General features: G+C 32.6%; 2 protein-coding genes across 2 annotated transcripts; one reads left to right on the top strand and one right to left on the bottom strand.

Moving 5' to 3' along the window:
* Positions 1 to 1299: 1299 nt before the first annotated feature.
* On the bottom strand, positions 1300 to 2329 carry LOC101258429 (auxin repressed/dormancy associated protein). Its single transcript, NM_001320438.1, has 3 exons — positions 2194 to 2329; positions 1790 to 2018; positions 1300 to 1653 (listed from the first exon to the last, which is right to left on the bottom strand). The coding sequence occupies exons 1-3, from the start codon at positions 2288 to 2290 to the stop codon at positions 1608 to 1610; spliced, it is 372 nt and encodes a 123-aa protein (NP_001307367.1). The 5' UTR covers positions 2291 to 2329; the 3' UTR covers positions 1300 to 1607.
* Positions 2330 to 12977: 10648 nt separating this feature from the next.
* LOC101258914 (receptor-like protein 4) lies at positions 12978 to 21499 on the top strand. The gene is made up of 9 exons (XM_004232862.5): positions 12978 to 15259; positions 16200 to 17258; positions 17541 to 17688; positions 19206 to 19277; positions 19526 to 19597; positions 20223 to 20294; positions 20393 to 20470; positions 20847 to 21028; positions 21137 to 21499. Exons 1-9 carry the CDS (start codon positions 15187 to 15189, stop codon positions 21256 to 21258), a joined length of 1878 nt encoding a protein of 625 aa, XP_004232910.1. The 5' UTR covers positions 12978 to 15186; the 3' UTR covers positions 21259 to 21499.
* Positions 21500 to 21841: the final 342 nt, after the last annotated feature.

Here is a 21841-nt window from a genome sequence, read left to right as displayed (position 1 = left end):
AACTTTTGGCTTAAAATAAGTTTTTTTTAACTTAAAATAAGCTATTTTGAGTATTGCCAAACAGTTAAATAAGTCAAAAACCAGCTTTTAAGTCAGTTTGACCAGCTTTTAAGCTGAGCCAAACAGGCTCTAGATCTCTTTTCCTTCCTCCATGATTAGTTTTAAGAGGAAAATACAAGATAGTTTTTTAAGAGGAAAGTACGATTCGATTTTTAGTTTAATCAATAAAAAGATACTTGTAAAATAAATATACGATTAGACAATAGAGTAACTTTATAAGTGCTCATGAAATCGAAACAATAATAACTCGACAAATAGAATTCTTACTTTACGTTTTGAATGTGAATTTTTAAAGGCTAAAGAACAAATACACTAACTAGTAAGCTATTGAGATTTGATATTTATGTATCGATAGAGTAAATTATTATAGTGTTATCATTTAACGAATAATCAAATATTAAAAATCAAAATCAAACTCATAATCCATTTTCTTTATAAAACTATTTAAAAATCATTTAGTCAAAATCAATAAATCATTAACATTTTTTTAAATTTCATTTATTGATCAATACAATTTTTACACTTTTTTTAGTTCAATTTATCGATTCAAACTCCTTTAAAAAAAAGACGAATAAAGAGTTTTCCACAGCCGGCTTGAAAATGAATGACGCAAGTCTAAAATACCGTTTAAGCGAATATCACATTTGGTAACTTATATAATAAGAAGTACATTAATTGTGTATAGAATTAAAAATCTACCTAAGAGAATCGATACAACATTTCACTGTAATATAAAATAAAAGCTTGAAATAAATAACGCATATATTGTTAGATCCTAGATAATTAATTTCTATATAATTATATAAATTTTCTCGTAACAAATAAAAAAAATATTATTAGATTTGTTTAATTTTTGTATAATTATATAAATTTCTCATAACTAATATAAATTTGACAACCTAAATATTATTCGAGTTATAATTTATACGACATTATTCAATCGGTGACAATCTCAAATTTATGATCTAGATTACTATTTCACCACCCGCTAATAAAATATTTAAAACTTAATTATTTTCCATTATTAAAAAGGTTGGAGTAGTTATTTGATCCGATCTCTTATTTCTCAACACGTAATTACAGTGACATTCAAGCCGGACCCACATATCTTATCCCCTACCTAGAGTTGATTATGATGGATGATAATGAGACACTGCCAAGTTTCATTTAATAATTATTTAAAAATTGAAACCAGATAAACATGAACTTGCAAAAGAATAGTTACACTTGACCCATCACTAACAAACAAAAACATTACCATATTCATTTTCAGATATTTAATAAAGCAAGACAACCATCCAAACAGTATAGTAATAATAGTAACAACTTCATTTGGAACTAGAAAGCCATAGATGGCCTGCCATTAAAGCTAAGAAATTAGCTTTTGAAAGCGTAATTTACAATACAGCATACTACTTAATTATAACTTAATACCCAACAGAAAAAACATATAATCACAAATATAGATAGCAAGTCCCCAACTCGCATAGGAAAAAAAACACTATTTACATGAAGATTTTCTACTGCTTTTTTCCACCCAAAAACTCTCAGCACTTCTCATGATGCTTAGATCTGGTGTTCCCACTGTAGAGCCTGCCATAAAAAATTGAGATCATGCATAAATGAACTAATTCTTTAGCTTTTCGTAACTCAGTTGATTGACTATCGATAATTAAATCAAATGAAAAGGAAAAATTTATTTAGGCGATCATGATATATACGTGCATACCAGTCATAAACAGTAGGAGCGTTAGGGTGAGAAGGCTTATCAAACACTTCAGCACCAATTCTCCTGGTAGCTAAATTGCTCCCTGGGTGAAAAACACTCCTCCACACATTCTCTTTCCGTACCGTCGGCGATATATTCGTCGGCGTCACCGGCGTACCTGGCGTCGGCGGACTTGCCGGCATCGACAGAGATCTCTGGTACTTGCTAGATCCTTCTCCTGATTCACCACCTATATACGAGAATCAATTCCAATTCAGAAAATTTAAGTTAATACTGGATCGATCTCCATCAATTATCTTTACATATATACAACTTTAATTTTACTTCATCAATTTTCCCCTAAATTTTCATGCACACAAACAGAAATGGATTTTACATATCAATTTTGTTAGAATTAAGAGTACCAGTTTGAATAGTGAGGCTCTTTCTGAGTTTGCCGAGTCCTTTATCAGGGCTGGGACCAGCCATAACATCATCCCAAAGTTTATCAATCAACACCATTTTCTCTCTCTTAGCTTACTATACTACTCTGTGAAGTGTGAAGGTTTAGTGATAGCTTGGTACTATTTATAGACTTTTTTTTTTTACACACTACAAAATATCTCTCTCTGCTCAAATCTCTATGGATTAGCACTGTTTAATTTTATATCCTTTTTTGTAATATTCTATCCGGTTAAAATAGATAAGAAGAAATCACCTAATATTTGTCATACTTTATTATTAAGTTTATTTATATTAAATATTTATAGTTAAATTTTTCTTAATATACATAATTAATTTATTTAGAATTTTATATTTATTATGTTTATTACTATAAATAGTATTTTCTTCATTTTAATTAATCTGTATAGTTTGATCTACGTAAGTTGGGATTTGAAATATTTATCAATGGTTGGTTAATAGAGACGTATCCAGGATTTTAAGATGGTGGATGTAATGTTATAAAAAAGTTGATTGAAGATATAAATTTAACCGAGTTGATATTTAGGTTTTTATTGTTAAAATTTGTTAAATTTTAATATTTTTAGTCCAAAATTAATTCTCATAGTCATATATATTGAATTAGTTAAAATGTCAAAAGCGCGGATCATCAATTATCACTGAAGAAGCGTTGTATAATTTTAGAAAAATAAAATAAGATAAATATAAAGTTTAAATTTTAACACAGAGAGGTACATTCACTCATTATTCCATTATATAATACTTTGAGTGTAGAATTACATAACTATCTTTTAATTTAATATTTTTTAGAAAAATATAATACTACTATATATAATCTCAAAAAAGAAAAACATGAGTTCATAAAAATTTGGTGACCCGGGATATAATTGCGTTACTACAAATCATTTATGTATTAATATTAAAAATAAATAGGAATTTTTAAGTTAATTATTTTCAATTATAAAAAGCAATTGTTCTTTATAAATCGGATAAAAAAAATTGCCACATTTGGAAGAGAGGGGTATATTATATATATCAAATTGTTACTTCCTTCGTTTTGAAAAGAATGATTTAATTTAATTTGAAATAAAATTTAAAAAAAATATTTTTTAATTTTGTGATTTTAAATTAAAATTACGTCAAATATATCAAAATATTCTTTAATTTTATAATTTTAAACATGTTACATAAAAAAATTAAATTTAAAATATTATAACAAAAATCATTTTTTAAAGCAGACTAAAAAAAATAAAATTATTTTTTTAAAAGAGAGTAAGTAATTTAATTGACACGATTTCTGCCCATAGCAGATTTTTGCGTGTCTGGCTCATCTACTCAAAGGAAAGTGCCCACAGTTCTTTTTGTTTTTGGGAAGTGCCATATTTACATTCTATTTCTGTGGGCAACAAAATACACTCTCTGTCGCATGAGAATGTGTCAATTTTTTATATTGATTAAGAAGAAGATAAGTCATATAAATTGAGATAAATAGAATAATTTACGTAATAAGAAAGCTGATCTTACAAGTTATAAAGTTCAATATAATTGTAATTTTAGAATTTATGGGGTGATTGAAGTATATCTAAAATCTAAATTATATACTCACTAATATAGACTTCACTATCTATAAAAATATATTAAACATTAAAAGGAAAAGTCTCAAATATGTCATCAGTTAAAAGTTTGATTCATTTATGTCATTATCGTTAAGAAAAAAACTCATTTATGCTATTATTTTTAACAATAGTTTTGCAAACCATTTTCACACGTGATCAGTTATAATTCGGTCATGTAATCAATTTTTCTAATAAAAAATCATAATTCTGAAAAAAAATTGAATTAATTTTTTTATTAAATAAATTGATGACGTGATCGAATTATAATGGACCGCGTCATCAATTTTTTAAATAAAAAAAATTATAATTTTGAATAAAATTGAATTATTTTTTTATTATAAAAAATTAATAACGTGGCCAAATTATAATTGATTGCGTGTCAAAATGATTTTACAAAATCACTCTTAAATAATGACACAAATAAACCAAACTTTTAACTGATGACATGAGTCTTTTATAAAAAATTAGCACATTTATTATATAATTGTATTATCCTCAAAAATATCGAACATGATAGACCGTTGTTCATTTGTATGTATTAAAAAGAATGCAGGAGTGTAAATATGATTACTTTTTTAAAATAAAAACTGAGTGAAAAACATGGATTACTATTATTTTTAATGGAACATTTTTAATTCCCCTGGTGGGTTGAGGCCCCGCCATAAAACACCAACACCATCATTTGTTACTTTAAAAATGGAAAATATCCATTACCCTCTTTGAATAAAATAGCGATTGATGTTAATTGCTAGATTTTAGGTAAAAAGTTAAATAAATTAAAAATCCTCAGAAAAAACAATAATGAAATTATTGGTCAAGTTAATTTATATGTAGCTTTTATACTTTTTCAAAAATATATATATTAATCCTCAAATTCTTTTAAAATATTAATACGTTAGATGAGCAGGTAAAACTGTCTTTTAAACATTTATATGTGTATGACATTAACAAGGATTGTCGTGAATATTTTATTTTATATATTATAATTTTTTTTAGAGATTTTTATCATACAAATTTTGAATATAATAATTGATACGAAAGGGTAAGTTTACCAAGTGTGTTATGACAACCATCGTTAAAAAATAAAATATAACATTAAAAATTAATTTTTTAAAAAAGAAAAAAATTTATTCGCACTAAATATTTATGTCAAACTAATGCAATATTATTATTATTATATAATTTAATAAAGTAAAATAAATTATAAATTTAAAACATGACATATATAGACTTGATCACGGATAAATTTTAACAAAAAAAAAAATTTGTTGTAATGGAGTAATATTTATTATAGCAAAAACTATTTAAATGTTTGACCGTAGTATAAGAAGCAAAGAAATGGATAAGGATGAAGACTAAACAAAAATATGTGGGACCGAGGAGGATGAGTGGGTCGTGGGTTGTTATCAATGTCTAATGTTTATATTAAGTACTGGTCTTATTTTTTTTTGGTTTAATAAAAGGGAAGCGTAGAGAAATAGAAACAAAAAAATGAAACAATATATAAATCGAAGTAATTATAAGTTCATATTCAAACTCAAATAATTTCTGAAGTACTCATTATTTTATAAATAGTTATAGCTTATGCTACTTATTTATTAAGACTGTCAATTTTCTCTAAACGGATACTAAATCAGTAACATATGCTGTAGTGATATCATTATCGTATCATTGATTAATGAGTAATTTCTGGAAAAAAGCCTTAATGATACCAATAGGGTGTATTTAGTATCAATTAAATGAAATTATCAATTTATATGATACAAATACAATACTAATTTGATATCTGCAGAGCCAAATTAATTAGAAATATATAGTGTAATTATTTAATGAGGTATAAGGATAAAGGGGTATATATTTGTAATTATTTTACTTTTATCGTGGTAATGCTTAGTTTCCCAATAAAAAATTTAGTAAATGAAGATTAGTACATAAAGAAATAAGTAAAGAAGTGGGCCTTTGAGTCCAACAACTGCTCTCTTCTATCTCTGAACTAAATCTGAATTACTTGGGCTTTAGGCCCAGATTCTTTTCTTTTCTGTTCGTCTGGAGTCTGGACAAAGAAAGCCGGACACGGAATATATGTTGGGCCAGAAGCCCAATGCATAATGCAGGAAAGGATCAAATCCATATGGACTCATCAGGTCAATTCATGCATAAAAAATGGGATAAATAACAGACCTTTTAAGTTCTCTTATTACCCCCATCCCTTATTAGTTTTACAAATTCTAAAAACTCCTCATTCTCACGCATCAAATTAATGTATCAGCACATTAAATTAACGTATCTCGCAAATCAGATTAGTGTATCATGTATAAAATATAATGTATCTTACTTAACAATTAATGTATTCCGCATCAGATTAATGTATTAGCGCTTATATTATTGTATGAATATGAGGGATTTTTATAATTATAAACTTATAAGGGACAAATGATGATTTCACCTTAAAAGTATGTTATTCCTGTCCTTTGCCCTAAAAAATGTAGTATATATCAATATCACGTTAGAAAGTTTTAATAGCTCAGTTAATTATCTGAACTCTCAGTTCCCTCCTCATTTCCCCTTCCCCAAAACCTCAATATTTTTTTTGTTAAAAGTTAACCATAATAGTATATATAAACATACGTTTTTCTTTTGGATATAATACTCGAGTGTATCCAAAATTTTCAGTGTTTTATCAGTATCTATGTTCCTATAAGGACGGCCAAACAAATGACTCAAGTTATCACAAAATACAAAACCAAAGGCTACGCCAAGAATGTCCATTCATTCCTATTTGTTAGTTTTACTTTGTAATATCCACTACCACATTTGCATATCACAAAGTTTCAACTGAGAAAATGACCACCAAGAAACTTACATCTAAAAAAATTCCAAACTTTGAAGTCAATTTCAATGATTAGATTAATTTTCAGTTTTTTATAGTCAATAAGATTATCAAATGAATACTAATACATCTATGACCATATACAGTAACATCTAGGAAAGAACCAAAAATGAACAAAGCATTGTACTCTATCCATAGCCAGAGGGTAATGTGTATATAAAACCAGATTTTGGTAACATCAATTGAAAATCCATATCAAGCAGTTACCATGACAAAGAAAACGTCTCCGATTCATCGTAGAGATTCTGTATCTGGCGATTCACTCTCCTTTGCAGGGCTAGTGTGTATGCAGGACGTTTGTGTGGTTCAAGCACATAGGGATATCCCCTCATCCAAAAAAGAAACAGAGTTTGAATTTGGTCATCATGTAACTCACAACATAAGTAACAATTGTCCTGCTGATATTTTGTTCTACAAGGGTCAGCTTTTACCACAAGCCATTCAATTACCACAGCAAAATCAAGTTCTCAAGCAATTCAATTCAGAAAAGGATTTTCCAACTGTCCGAAACAACAACAACAAGACAAGTGCAGGGGAATCGTTTGGTCAGAAAATTTTACGGCTTGCGAGCCCTTGCAGGGACTGTCACGCCACTGCAACAATTCCATCAACAAAACCACAAGCATTAGGATGATCGCGTCCACATGCGCTTTATTTATTTACGATTGATAATAATATCGTCAGCGAATCAAATATTGGTTTGATATTATCTATTACTACTTATCAGAGATATTGTCGATAATAATGTCTACTTTGTTGGTTGGAGTACTAGTAGTAGTAGTATGAAGTTAAAAGTCATGGCCTTCATTATGTAACTAGCAAGTCTTCCGTATATTCACGTGTGGACTTGATTCTTTTTCATGGGTCAAGCACGTGAAAATTCTTTTTTAATTTTGGGTGCCAGTGAAATTCGATCTAAGGACTTCTGTTTGCTCTGATATCATATTGAAATATGTGACCATGTCATTTAAAAACTTAAGCTCTTAGAGAAACCACACTTTTATTATTTGATTATACTCTTAACAATCTTCCGTAGGTCAAAGTTACCAATCTTATACTCAAACTAGCTGTTAAAAGAAGTTGAAGAAGAGTTAGTTAGTGGCAGCAACTAACTATTCAAAAGTTAGTTGGAAGTTGAAGTTAGTTAGTAGTTAGTTAGGCCTATTATTGTAATTTCAAATTAGTAGTTTGTTACATCGATTAATGTGTAGAATTAGTTAGTTAGTTTTGTATTTTGTTTTCAACATCTGATTGCTATATAAGCAAACAGATCCTCACGTGAAGAACATGAATTCAGTCATTTTGAGTTTCACATTTCAGTCTTCTTCTCCTTCTTGCTAATGCTTCAAGCCTCTTGAATGGAGTAAAGGCTTGGAAGCTTACTGTTTTTTTGTTCATGGTATCAGAGCAGTGTAATCTGTACAATTAGTGGAGTTCGAATCACTGTCAAGTGGTGACAATCTGTAGCTTAAGATCTGCAGATATGGTGGGATTGAAGATAGATCAGAATGATCCATTGTTCATTGGAAATTCTGATAGTTCTAGTGCAGTGTTGATTCCAATCAAGCTGGTTGGATCTGAAAACTATGGAATCTAGAGTAGAGCAATGAGGATTGCGTTATTAGAGAAGAGGAAGTATGGGTTTGTAACTGGTGCTTGCACTAGAGCCCTGTACAAAGATGAATTGCATGAGCAATGGGAAACTTGCAATGCGATTGTGCTTTCTTGGCTGATGAACACAGTCAGTGAAGAACTACTTAGTGGTATTGTGTATGCCACAAACTCTTGCTCAGTATGGAATGATCTAAAGGAAAGATTCGACAAGGTGAATAGAGTAAGGATCTATCAATTACATAGAGATATCACCACTCTCTCACAAGGAACAAATTTTGTATCTCATTACTTCTCAAAGTTGAAAACACTATGGAATGAGTATGATGCTATAGTTCCAAGTCCATGCAGTACTTGTTCTCAATCGAAGGAGTATAATGATCATTTGGAGCAGATGAGATTGATTCAATTCCTAAGTGGCCTAAATGAATCATATGATCAGGCTAGGAGACAGATTCTACTTAAAGGAACTACACCATCTATGAATCAAGCTTATGCTATGATTATAGAAGATGAGATTCAGCACTCAAGTTGTATGGATAATGCAGTTGAAAAACCAAGTTCTATGGTGATGAGTGTTAATAGGAATCAATGAGCTGGAAAGGAACATTACAAAGGAAAGAAATGTGATTACTGCCACTTCCTTGGTCACACAAAGGATAATTGCTACAAGTTGATTGGTTATCCAAGTGACTGGAAACAAAGGAAGAAACCTGGTTATGGAAATGGGAATGGAAACATGAGAAATGGTACAGGCACAAGTCAATTCAATGGATATGGAGGACAAAGTTCAGGAAATAATGGTGGATATGGAAGAGGATATCAAGCTGCAAATAACATCTCTAATGATCAATATGATCATCCTAGTGCTGCATCAAGTAATCAGATGGAGAACAATAACATGCAGAAGGTGCCAAAGGGACAAACATTCACAGAGAAGGAGTATAAACAAATAATGGAGATGTTAAACAGAGATGTGCAAGAAACAAAACAAGTCAATATGGCAGGTATTACAACTTGTTTAATGACAAACCCTGCTATTCAGGATTGGATTGTTGATTCAGGTGCAACTCATCATATCATTGCAAATAAGCAGTTACTAACTACGAGACATGAATCAACAAAGTCACAAATGAATCAAGTTCATCTTCCAACAGGTGACAAGGTTACAGTCAGTCATATTGGTGAAACACCTATATTTGATGATGAAGTGGCCAGAAGTGTTTTACATGTGCCAGATTTCAAGTTCAGTCTATTGTCAGTGTCAAAGAATACAAGAGAACTGAATTGTTTTGTATCTTTTTATCCTGACTTTTGTGTGTTTCAGGACCTCTGCAGTGGCAGGGTGAAGGGGATTGGTAGAGAAGAAGGAGGATTATACAGTTTTAAGGCTAATTTTTCATCTAAACAGAAGGAAGAAATAAAGTGTGCTCAAGAAATAGTAGCTGCAGGAGTTGTAAGACAAGACACGGAAATATGACACAGAAGGTTAGGACATCCATCTCAACAGATATTGAAGCTTCTCAGGATTGATTCAAGCAGTAAAGGTGATGGAATACCAGCTCATTGTCCTGTTTGTCCTTTAGCTAAGCAAACTAGACTTACATTTCCTGTTAGTACTACTAGAGCTTCCATGATGTTTGATGTTGTTCATATGGATCTATGGGGATCTTATAAGACTCCTACTCTAGATAGAAAGCATTACTTCTTTATTATAGTAGATGACTATAGTAGATTTGTATGGGTTCATTTGTTGCAGTTAAAATCAGAAACCATTGTAGCTATAAAGAACTTCTTCTCAATGATCAATACTCAGTTCAATTCTCATGTCAAGGTTGTGAGATCAGATAATGGCACAGAATTCCTTAATTCACAGTGTAAAGATTTATTCAATCATCTGGGAATACTACATCAGAGTAGTTGCCCTCACACACCACAACAAAATGGTGTGGTTGAAAGAAAGCACAGGCACATCCTTAATATTGCAAGAGCAATCAGATTTCAAGCTCATCTACCTATTAGATTTTGGGGTTATTGCATAAGGGCTGCAGTGTATTTGATGAATAGATTACCCTCATCAGCCAATTCCAACAAAAGTGCCTATGAGTTACTTTATTGTAAACAACCTAGTTTGTTTCATCTAAAAGTTATAGGTTGTCTTTGCTATGCTACAACTGTACCTAAAGGGGATAAGTTTTCAGCCAGAGCTAGTGCAGCAATTCTCTTGGGGTACTCAGAATTGCAGAAAGGCTATGTGCTATTGGATATCCACTCTACTAAGGTGCATGTGAACAGAGATGTGGTATTCCATGAAGAAATATTTCCTTTTGCTAAAGAAAGGTCTCAACTTGATCCATTGGGTGATGTACATGGTTCACCTTTAGAGAAAGCAGAGAATCAAACTATTGAAGCTGAGATTGATAATAGTGTACATGCAGAGACTAGTATGGTTCATGAAGACAGTCAAGGTAATGAGACTGAGAGTTATTCAGAAAATCAGATGTCTAGACCAAGTACAACAGAGGAAGTTTCTGAAAACACTCATGCCATACCATCACATGTTGACTCTTATGTTAGAAGATCTTCAAGAAACATCAAAGAGCCAATGTGGATGAAAGATTATACCATTACTAAAGGTCATAGCAGTACTAAACATCCTATGGCTAGCTATCTGAATTATGAAAAATTAAAGCCTGAATGTAGAAGTTTTCTGAGCAAACTTTCAGAGTATACAGAACCCAAGAACTTCAAGCAGGCTTCACAAGATGAAAGGTGGATACAAGCCATGAAGCAGGAAATCAAAGCTCTTGAAGAAAATAATACTTGGCAAGTAGTTGAACTACCAGAAGGTATGCATGCAGTTGGTTCCAAGTGGATATATAAAGTAAAGTATAAGGCAAATGGTGAGATAGAAAGGTTTAAAGCAAGACTTGTAGCAAAGGGATACAGTCAACAAGAAGGATTGGATTATCATGACACTTTTTCTCCAGTAGCCAAGATGGTAACAGTTAGATGTGTCATTGCATTGGCAGTATCAAAAGGCTGGACATTGTACCAAATGGATGTCTATAATGCTTTCTTACAGGGTGATTTAGGTGAAGAAGTCTATATGAAAATGCCTGAAGGTTTTGCAAAACCAGGTGAAAACAAAGTCTACAAGTTGTTAAAGTCTTTGTATGGACTTAAGCAAGCCTCAAGACAATGGAACCTGAAACTTACAAAGGTATTACAAGCCACAGGTTTTAGTCAGAGTGCTCATGACTATTCATTGTTCACACTAAAAAAGGGGGAAGATATTGTCATTGTTCTGGTTTATGTAGATGATCTATTGATCACAGGAAGTAACATGCAACTGATTGCTGAAGTTAAAGCATGTCTACACAAGCAGTTCAAACTGAAAGATCTAGGTGAACTTAAATTTTTCTTAGGCATTGAAGTATTAAGATCCTCTGGAGGGATTATTTTGAATCAAAGGAAATATATATTGGAACTTATTGCTGAAGCTGGATTAACAGGAGCTAAACCTGCAACCGCACCAATGGAGTCCAATTTGAGATTAACTTCTGTAGAACATGATCAAGCAAATGGCTACAATAAAGATGATGTGCTGCATGACATTACTTCATACCAAAGGTTGATTGGTAAATTGATATATGTTACTATCACCAGGCCAGACATAAGTTATGCAGTACAAACCTTGAGCCAGTTCATGCAATCTCCCAAGAAATCACATATAGAAGCAGCTACTAGAGTGATTAGATACTTGAAAGGATCAGTTGGTCAAGGAGTTTGGTTACACTCTGAACCTACTAACATAATTACTTGTTGGTGTGATTCTGATTGGGCAGCCTGTCCTAACACAAGAAGATCCATCACAGGCTATGTCATTAAGTTTGGAGAGTCCTTAGTTTCTTGGAAGTCAAAGAAACAAAACTGTTTCAAGAAGCTCAGCTGAAGCTGAGTACAGAAGTATGGCATCAGCAGTCTCAGAAATCACTTGGCTTCTAGGATTGTTTAAGGAATTAGGAGTGAATGTTCAACTGCCTATTACAATCTTCAGTGACAGCAAATCAGCTATACAACTAGCAGCTAATCCAGTGCTACATGAAAGGACAAAACACATTGAGATAGATTGCCATTTTATCCGGGATAAGATCAAAGCAGGGGAAGTTAACACTGCTTATGTTCACACACAGCAACAACTCGCAGACATATTGACAAAAGGGCTAAGCCAAGTTCAACATGTGCATCTTCTAGGCAAGCTTGGAGTGATCAATGTCATGCACTCAGCAGCTTGAGGGGGTGTGTTAAAAGAAGTTGAAGAAGAGTTAGTTAGTGGCAGCAACTAACTATTCAAAAGTTAATTGGAAGTTGAAGTTAGTTAGTAGTTAGTTAGGCCTATTATTGTAATTTCAAATTAGTAGTTTGTTACATCGATTAATGTGTAGAATTAGTTAGTTAGTTTTGTATTTTGTTTTCAGCATCTGATTGCTATATAAGCAATACAGATCCTCACGTGAAGAACATGAATTCAGTACATTTTCAGTTTCACATTTCAGTCTTCTTCTCGTTCTTGCTAATGCTTCAAGCCTCTTGAATGGAGTAAAGGCTTGGAAGCTTACTGTTTTTTTGTTCACTATCTACAAATATTTCAGTGTGTTTTCACTCAAAAATGTTTTTATCCCACGTGTTAATCCTATCCATTTAACCAACATTGTTTGGAAAATAGACCTCCCCCAGAAGGTAATTTTAATTTGACCGATTTTTCTTCTTTTGTAATCAATTTCGCTACGGCATTCGCTGCTCTAGCTAATTGTCCATCCTTTCCAAGTGTGATTTCTATGTTATGTATGGCCGTGCGAAGTAGACCATTATCTCGGCAATAATGAGCCAAGGTAGTATTTGCGGTGAATCCCCCCTTTAAGTAGTCATGCATTATGATCGGAACACCCAATTCTCTAGCAAATACAACTCTTTTGATCATTTCTTCGCATGTACCTGCAGTAGCATTCAAGTAATGCCCTTTAATTTCACATGTTTCAGCCTGTGCTTTAAAAAAATATAGAGTCTATTTACGGAGAGCTCGAGTAATTTGCTTTTATAATAGTGACATTCAACCAAACTTATGCATATCTCAACTATTTTCATTGTACTTGTTATCTTCTATTAGTATATATAACAAATATTGAAATCTCATTTAAAGATTTGTTTAATTTCCTCTAAATATATAAATAAAGGTAAAGATTCAACATAATGCGATTTAGAGCTATAATTAAGGAATTTAATATAATCAAATTGGAGTTATTCATGGCAACTTAGCAGTTTTTGATTACGATTAAAAGGGTCAAAACTGCAATAGTCGAGGCATTATATTTCAAAGTCTCAAATGTTAAATTTGTATTCTTTATTGTGGTCAATGATGTATTTGTTTCAAAATAACGGGCCCAAACTCACTTGTTAAATCTATATTTTATTTTCACGTTTGATAGCTTTTGTCTTCTAATAATTGACCGAAAGAATATGTATGAAAGCAGTAACTGAAGTGGAAAAAAAATAAAATTCGTTAGCATCGCCTAGCTATGTTGTGGCGCAGGTTCATGGTCATCCCATGCACCCGCATCACCTGCCTTTGTCCAATTTATCCATAATTTACCATAAATCCATAATTTGTCTTTCTAAAAGGTAAAAATTAGTATTTTTTTTCTTCTAATTGTATATATTGTCCTTTGATAAACAAAATTGTTAGTAACCCCTCCCCCCCCCTCAAAAAAAAAAAAAACTCTTATATCCTAATTTATGTGATATTTTAATTTTTCAAGAGTCAAATAGTATAAATCTGATTAGAAATTCGCTCATAAAATCTTTAATTTTTTAAAAATGAAATTTATATATTCATAATCTACATAAAAAATATTATAAATCACAATAATTAACAATTCAAAATATTTAAAAAATATATGATTAAAGATACATACTTATTTGAATTTTAAAATATGAAAAAATACCACATAAATAATTAAAATCATTAGTTGATTCACACATGCTCCTTGTTTTATTATATTACTAAGACAAAGATCTACCAACAACGTGATCTTTTTAATAAATAATTTATTAATATTTGATTATATGATCTCATAATAATTATTACTACTTCTTCCCTTCAAACATTTATTCATTACATAGTAATATATATTACTAGGTAATAATTATCCAATCATTTTAGAAACACCCACTGATATCATAGTTCAAAACTTTTTTTTTACATGATTTTGTCGTTACATACTATATACTTCTAAAAGCTTCATCATTATATTTATTTGAGCAATATTTTAAATATTTATCTAATAAAAAATTTACGCGATATGAATAATTCAATATTATTTTTACATTATTCTTCTAACTCAACATATTAGCATTGACAATTTATCATTTATTCTAAGCTATCAATCGCTGTCAATCTATCATAATGTTATTAATTTAGTTACCTATAATAAACTTTTAATCTAACTAAATTGTGTGAATATTAATGGGAAGGAGTCGTTTTATAGTGAGTAATAATTGAAGCTTCACTGTAAGCCGTGGACTTGTAAAGCATAGTAACAATGCCCATTCACGGGTCAATGTCAAATAAGAAAATTAATTAAATAAAAAAAGAAATAAAATTTTCGACTTTCCTTTACTATCTTTACCTGCACAAAACGTTTCCCATTATCACTCCACTGATTATTGTATGATAATTAGTGCCCACAAAACAACAAAGGAAGTTGAAGATTTGAGTATGAAATCAATGAGTTTCTAGAAAAAAATTAAAGCAAATCTAAGTAGCATTTGGAGCTGAAATGCTGAGATTCCACTGTTTTTTCCTGTTTCTTTGCTTCTGCGTGGGTCTTCAGCTTGTCTGCTCTCGCCATGGTCAGCCATTTTTTTCTTTTTGGTTGTAATGTGAAATGGTTCAACTAATTTTACTGGGTTTCTTTAGTTATGATAAATTAGTGTTTTGGATCTACTTGTTTTATTTGCTAGTAGTGAACTTATTTATTAGCTAAAAATATGCTTATGTAGATTTATTTTTAGATGTAGTAATGGAATTGTGTTGCTCATTAATTGGGATTTTTGCAATGGACTTGCTTTGATTTTGAATGATATGATGTTGATTTTAGCTAGTTCTGATGTTTTATTCCTGAGTTGAATAACTAGGAAGTTTTTTTTTTGATAGTTATTTGAGTAATGGATTTAGGGGCGAAGATTTGTACTACTATAAATGTATGGTAATCAATATAGTTGGAGTAATCGTATTGATTAGTTGCATTGATGGTTATCTTCAGTCTCAAATTTGTTAACTGTTTTCTATTTTGAAGTTCCAGTGATCCTTAAAAGAAGGTAAGGTGGTTTAGTGGGGTGCTTATAGAATGCATGACAAGAAAATGAGTCTTTTACTGCAGTTCAATCCCCCGAATCAGCTCGGAGCAGTTGTGGTTTGCTATATTGAATTGAATCTTTATGGGATTTCTACTTGAGTTGGGCGTGTTCATCCCAATTCTAGATCTTATGCCCTTTAAAGTCAACTTAAGGGGGTCTTTAAATGTCGCGCTTATACCTATGTGCATAACTGTTTTCTAAATGAGTAAAACTTCTTGTAATGTTTTATTGTTGTGCGCACACTTGCACTTAGTTGTTTTAGGTCATGTTTTACTTTGGCTCTTTTTTGGTTAAGGGGTGGAACTTGGAAGTCGGGTTTGAGAGGGAGTGAGCATGCTTTTATTCTATCATATTCGAAAATTTACTTTTTGGCTATTACTCATTAGCCTCCTAGTTGGCAGTTTGTGTTCACTCTACTGTTTATTCACCGCAGAGCCATATGTAATGCGAATAAGCTGTGGAGCTCGACATGATGTTCATACTGCCCCTACAAAGACTCTCTGGCATAAGGATTTTGCATATACAGGAGGGATACCTTTCAATGGAACAGCCCCAAGTTTCATTGCGCCTCAACTCACTACGCTGCGGTATTTCCCTTTATCAGAGGGACCTGAGAATTGTTACAATATCAAGAGAGTCCCCCATGGCCACTATTCAGTGAGGATATTCTTTGGAATGATTGAAGAACCAAGCTTTGATAATGAACCACTATTTGATGTTTCTGTTGAAGGCACCTTGGTTTATACTTTGCCATCTGGTTGGAGCAATCATGATGATGAACAAGTATTTGTTGAAACACTTATTTTTCTTGATGATGGTACTGCCTCTCTTTGCTTCCATAGCACAGGGCATGGAGATCCAGCTATACTTGCAATTGAAATTCTCCAAGTAGATGACAGAGCATACTATTTTGGTGCTGACTTTGGATTAGGGACAATTATCAGAACTGTCAAAAGACTCAGCTGTGGTGCTCAGGAATCAATGTTTGATGTTGACTACAGTGGCGATCATTGGGGTGGTGATCGGTTTTGGAGTTCAATCAAGACATTTGGCCAGAATTCTGATCGTCGCATTTCTACCAAAAACAGTACAAAGTCAACTTCCAAAGCACCAAACTTTTATCCAGGATCTATTTATCAAACTGCTCTTCTTAGCACTGACAATGAGCCAGAATTGACATACACAATGGATATCGATCCCAATAAAAAGTACTCTGTTTGGTTACACTTTGCGGAAATTGATCCTTCAGTTACATCTGTGGGACAGAGGGTCATGGACATTTCAATTAATGGTGACACTGTATTTCCAGCTGTCGACATTGTGAAGATGGCTGGGGGTGTTAACAGTGCGCTTGTGCTGAACACAACAATTCTAGTCAGTGGCAGGACCTTGACAATCACACTGCAGCCAAAAAATGGAACTTATGCTATAATTAGTGCTATTGAAATTTTTGAGGTTATAATAGCTGAATCTAAAACGTCACTTGACGAAGGTACATAAGTTTAAAAATTTACACTAACATTTCTTGGATGCTTGTTCAGAGTTCAAAGTGGGAAAGAAAGATAATAGTCAAAAGTTCTTACAAGTTTTACGCATGGTATAGGCGATAGCTTACGCACTTTGTTATGCTATAGAAAATGACCATGAGTAGTCTCGTGTTCTTTTTTTGACTAATGAGTCCAGCTTGTGCCATTATCATTCTACTGCTCTGATTATGGAAGATTGGAAGTTATCTGGATGATTATTGATACAATTTTAACCTTTACTTCTGCAGTCAGGGGTTTGCAATCGCTAAAGCATGCACTTGGACTTCCCCTTCGGCTTGGATGGAATGGTGATCCATGTGTTCCCCAACAACATCCCTGGAGTGGAGCAGATTGTCAGTTTGACAAAACTATCAATAAATGGGTCATCGACGGGATGTACGTCATTGAGCTTAGTCTTAGATATACAACTTTCTATCTATATGTATGTTTGTGTGGTCGGACATATGGTATATCCATGGGCATATTCAAATATCATTTACATACACCATGTATTTACTTGCAATCTTATCCCCACCTCAATATAGGTTTTGGTTGACAAGTTTCTGGCCAACTCAGTCTCATTGTGTGTGAATTTTCTGATCAATCATGAACAACCCCAGATAAATATCCTTTCCCCCCTCTCAAAAGATAAACGGAAAAAAATGGGCGTCTTTGCATCACTCTTCTCAATTAGAGAACCTTGCAGCTGTTAAACTTCTCATCCTATAAATATATGCTCACGCACACATACTCAAACACCCAATTGCTTTGTATTCTTTCCTTTAGTTTCACCTCAATCTAGCAGGCTCTGGTGGTAAGTAGTTGAACAACTTGGCTTTATCTGCTTTGTATATTTCACTAATTAACACGGTTCATTACACACAAAGAGGGAAAGCCAAGTTGAGTGTGAATGTAAAATGCGGAATGAGGTGGAATATTGGGACTGTGAAGAAGGAAGGAGGCTGTGAAAGGAGAAAATGAGACAGAATGGTGACAATGGTCAGAAAGGGAAGTTGCCACAATGAGGGATGGGTTGGGTTTATGAAAGAAGGGAATGAGGAAGAGTACTGGGCTGATTCATTGCGGAGATCAAGGACACATTTCTTTAACTAGACCAGAAAGCCCATGTGTAACTGGGGAACAGCCAGTTAAATAGTCAGGAACTTCTGGTTGCATAATATTGATTGCCAAAGTAACCATCCCCATCTCTCGTCTTAGTCAAAATTTGTTGTTTGAGTATCAAATAGTTTATGTATTGGGTCTAACCGTAAAACTTTAGTTTGTGATATAATGATAGTTGAAAGCTCTTTACTGTACATTTTAAAATTTCATAAAAAGTGAGATCAGTTGTTTATTATTTACACCTTCAATGATAAAATTCTCACAAATTCATATATGTCTGATTTCACTTCTTGGTCCCACTAGGACAGTATAACTATGTCTTTTGTCATCAAGATGCTTTTCCTGATTGGTGTCCTCAGTTCTCAAAATCTGCATGTTAGCATGCCTACACTTCCATATTGTGTGGTTTTTTCTTGCAAGAATGAAATCTTTAGAGGAACTACATATTTGTTGCAGTAAATCCTGTTATTAGAATAGCAAAACATGGTGTCTCCATTTTTTTGTTCTATAATGCATAGCTTCTATAAGCTTAATTGGTTCATAGTGATTGTATTTTTTCTGAAAATATGGATTATTGTTGTTGTTATTTGCTATAAAACATGTTACCTCTTGTGATGTAACTGCTTCTGTCTGTTAATGTCCCCTTTTATCTTTACATTCTTCAGTGCTGGTTTTTTGACCAAAGGTCTATATAAATTTCCTTGACACTGCGTGAATGCTTTGAAATTCGTTCATATAATCATCTTTAACTCTTTTTTTCTTTTTCAAAAATGGTTTACCTGTAAGGTCAGTGGCTTGGACAACCAAGGTTTAAGAGGCTTCTTACCAAATGAAATTTCTCGATTGCGTCATCTTCAGAGCATGTAAGTTAGAAACACAGCTTGCGAATGCTTTTCGTTTTGGGGGGAGTATGTGTTGCCTAAGGTAAATACACCTTATGAAGCAATACACGACACTTTCCATAACTACAACCTTCTCAAATCTTTCAAGTATCTTTCTGTTCTTAGTGCTCCATTCTTGCATGTAGTAATGAAACCTGGAAACAACCATTTCTAAATATGATATACTTTGACCATGCTTTCCTTGTGTGCGTTCTTTCTTTTTCTTACAGAAATCTAAGTGGTAACAGCATTCACGGGCCTATTCCTCCGGCGTTGGGAACTGTAACTACTCTGGAGACATTGTGAGTATAGCTTTCAGGAACTTCATGTGCTTTTCAAAATTAATTTAGATTTTTTCTGCCAGATTAATGGATAATCAAATTTGAAATCAAGTGGTTTCTTAACTATACTTTTTTGAGGAGTGTTGAGTCATACAACTGTCCTATTCCATTAATATCATAGCCCACTCTTCTTTAAAATTAAGTAGGAATAAGTAATGGAAAACTCTTGATTATAATAGCTTTATGGATTGTGAAATACAAGTCATTGCCCATACGGATAAACTGTTCTTTGAAATTTGACACATCTTTTATGTTTTGTTTGAAATTCATAGACCTAAATAGAGTAGGACAATTAACCTAAGGATAGAGGATAATGCTCAAACTGAGAAACATAACAATTCCTTACAGGTACAGCTCTTATTTTAGCGGGTGAAAAAAGAGTTATATTTGTTGTGTATTAGAACAAACACTATTACCTTAGTTCAGTTAAAGTGCTTCACCAATTTCTCTGCACATCTCTTTCTAGTTAGAAATGATACAAGATGATATCATTCCCTATTTTAGCAAAATAATGAAGGATATTCTACTAGTAATAAAAAAGGGGTGGATCTCATTGGTGAGTGTCTAACAAATATTTGCATTACAGGGATCTCTCATACAATTTCTTCAATGGATCGATTCCTGATAGCCTTGGGCAATTGACCTCATTACGGACGCTGTAAGATACTTCAACTTTTGATCAGTTAAAGATAAAAGAATGATAGAACTATTTTTTATTGTTTCGATAAAGAGAATTAAATTACTTTTTTGTTATAGGAATCTCAATGGCAACTCGCTCTCTGGAAGGATTCCTGCTGCATTAGGTGGAAGGCTCTTGCACAGAGCTAAATTCAAGTATGTTTTCTATAACATCATATTATTTGGCCTAGGGCTTGTTCTTGGTGAAGCATCTTTTAATATTCTATCTTTTAAAGTTGCTCTTGTTTTTAGATTTTGTGGTGCCAAATAATTATACTGCCTAGCATGATGATTTTTATATGAAAATTGCTGTGCTTAGGAGTTGTCTAACCATCTTCCGACTGCCGTTATCATGGTTATGCTGTCTTGACAAATTCCTTGGCCTCGACTAGTTTCCACTAGCATGTACCAATTTTATCCAAAATATGGTGCCTCAATCTGGAGTTGTATTTACGCTGAGAAATTTTAGTAGTTGCAAATTTCTGGCATGTTGTTTATGACGATAAAATGCTTACACAGTGGATGGTTCCAGTTTCACTGATAACGCAGGTCTTTGTGGTATTCCTGGATTACCAACTTGCGGAACACATCTTACAGTTGGAGCAAAAATTGGGATCGGATTAGGGGCATGTGTATTTGTCCTGCTTATTGCTACTTGCATAACATGCTGGTGGAAGAGACGGCAGAATATCCTCCGTGTGCAAAGAATTGCTGGTAAGATTCTCATTTCAAAACATTTTGTTGATGCTGCATGCACTAGTTCAACTGCTACCCTTGTTTATGGTTATTATTCGTAAAACCACGATCTATTTTTTTATCCAGCAAGAGATGCTCCATATGCAAAGTCGAGGACTCAATTCAATCGAGATGTACAAATGGCAAGAAGCTTTAGTCAGGAACATACGCGAACAGCTGCTGAGAATGGACCTCCCTTGCTTACCTGACTGATTAGTAACAAGACTACCAGATATGCTTTGTGACTGAAAAAATGTGTATATTGGGTGGGCATAGAAGATTAGTTGAAATGGTAATGTAGTATCTTATATACACAGAGATGTTGGAGGGAATAGAAAGAATGTTGTATATTACTCGCACTCTTTTTGTTAGTTTTTTTAAAACCAACACCGTGTAACCTGTAACTGTGAAATTGATGAATGGGAAGGTGAACAAATTTATCTAGTACAATATTTTGCTGTGATTTTGTCATCTCAATGAACTTTGCTTATTCATTGCATATTTACCAAGTTCAATCTAAATTCCCCAAACAGATCAAAGCTAATGTGAAAAAAAAGAAAGTCATAATATCAAATCACGCTTCTTGTCATCGTGATCGTCGAGAATTATGCACTAACATGAAAATCAGATTTTTAAAAAATTACTACTTGTTTTTTCTATTTTTTTTAGTCTTATTTTTCTTATTCTTCTTTTTAATCCGTTCCAAAAAAGTATCTCTTTAATTTTTTGCTAATTATTTAATTTTAATTTTTGAGACAAATTTAAAGCCATGGGATTAAAAATATTTTTATA

The sequence above is a fragment of the Solanum lycopersicum genome, chromosome 2, assembly GCF_036512215.1.
Source record: "Solanum lycopersicum chromosome 2, SLM_r2.1".
In the NCBI taxonomy this organism is placed as follows: domain Eukaryota; kingdom Viridiplantae; phylum Streptophyta; class Magnoliopsida; order Solanales; family Solanaceae; genus Solanum; species Solanum lycopersicum.
Note: the sequence above shows the minus strand (reverse complement) of the source record. Positions and strands in the feature narration are given on the sequence as shown.

What these genes read in the sequence shown, in the direction of transcription:
- LOC101258914 (XM_004232862.5), top strand. Translation starts at nt 15,187, where the DNA reads ATGCTGAGATTCCACTGTTTTTTCCTGTTTCTTTGCTTCTGCGTGGGT. An exon ending in TTGACCTCATTACGGACGCT is followed by an intron (nt 20,295 to 20,392) that starts GTAAGATACTTC and finishes TTTTTGTTATAG; the next exon opens with GAATCTCAATGGCAACTCGC. An exon ending in CCGTGTGCAAAGAATTGCTG is followed by an intron (nt 21,029 to 21,136) that starts GTAAGATTCTCA and finishes TTTTTTATCCAG; the next exon opens with CAAGAGATGCTCCATATGCA.
- LOC101258429 (NM_001320438.1), bottom strand. Translation starts at nt 2,290, where the DNA reads ATGGTGTTGATTGATAAACTTTGGGATGATGTTATGGCTGGTCCCAGC. An exon ending in GAGCCTCACTATTCAAACTG is followed by an intron (nt 2,019 to 2,193) that starts GTACTCTTAATT and finishes TCTCGTATATAG; the next exon opens with GTGGTGAATCAGGAGAAGGA. An exon ending in GCTCCTACTGTTTATGACTG is followed by an intron (nt 1,654 to 1,789) that starts GTATGCACGTAT and finishes TTTTTATGGCAG; the next exon opens with GCTCTACAGTGGGAACACCA.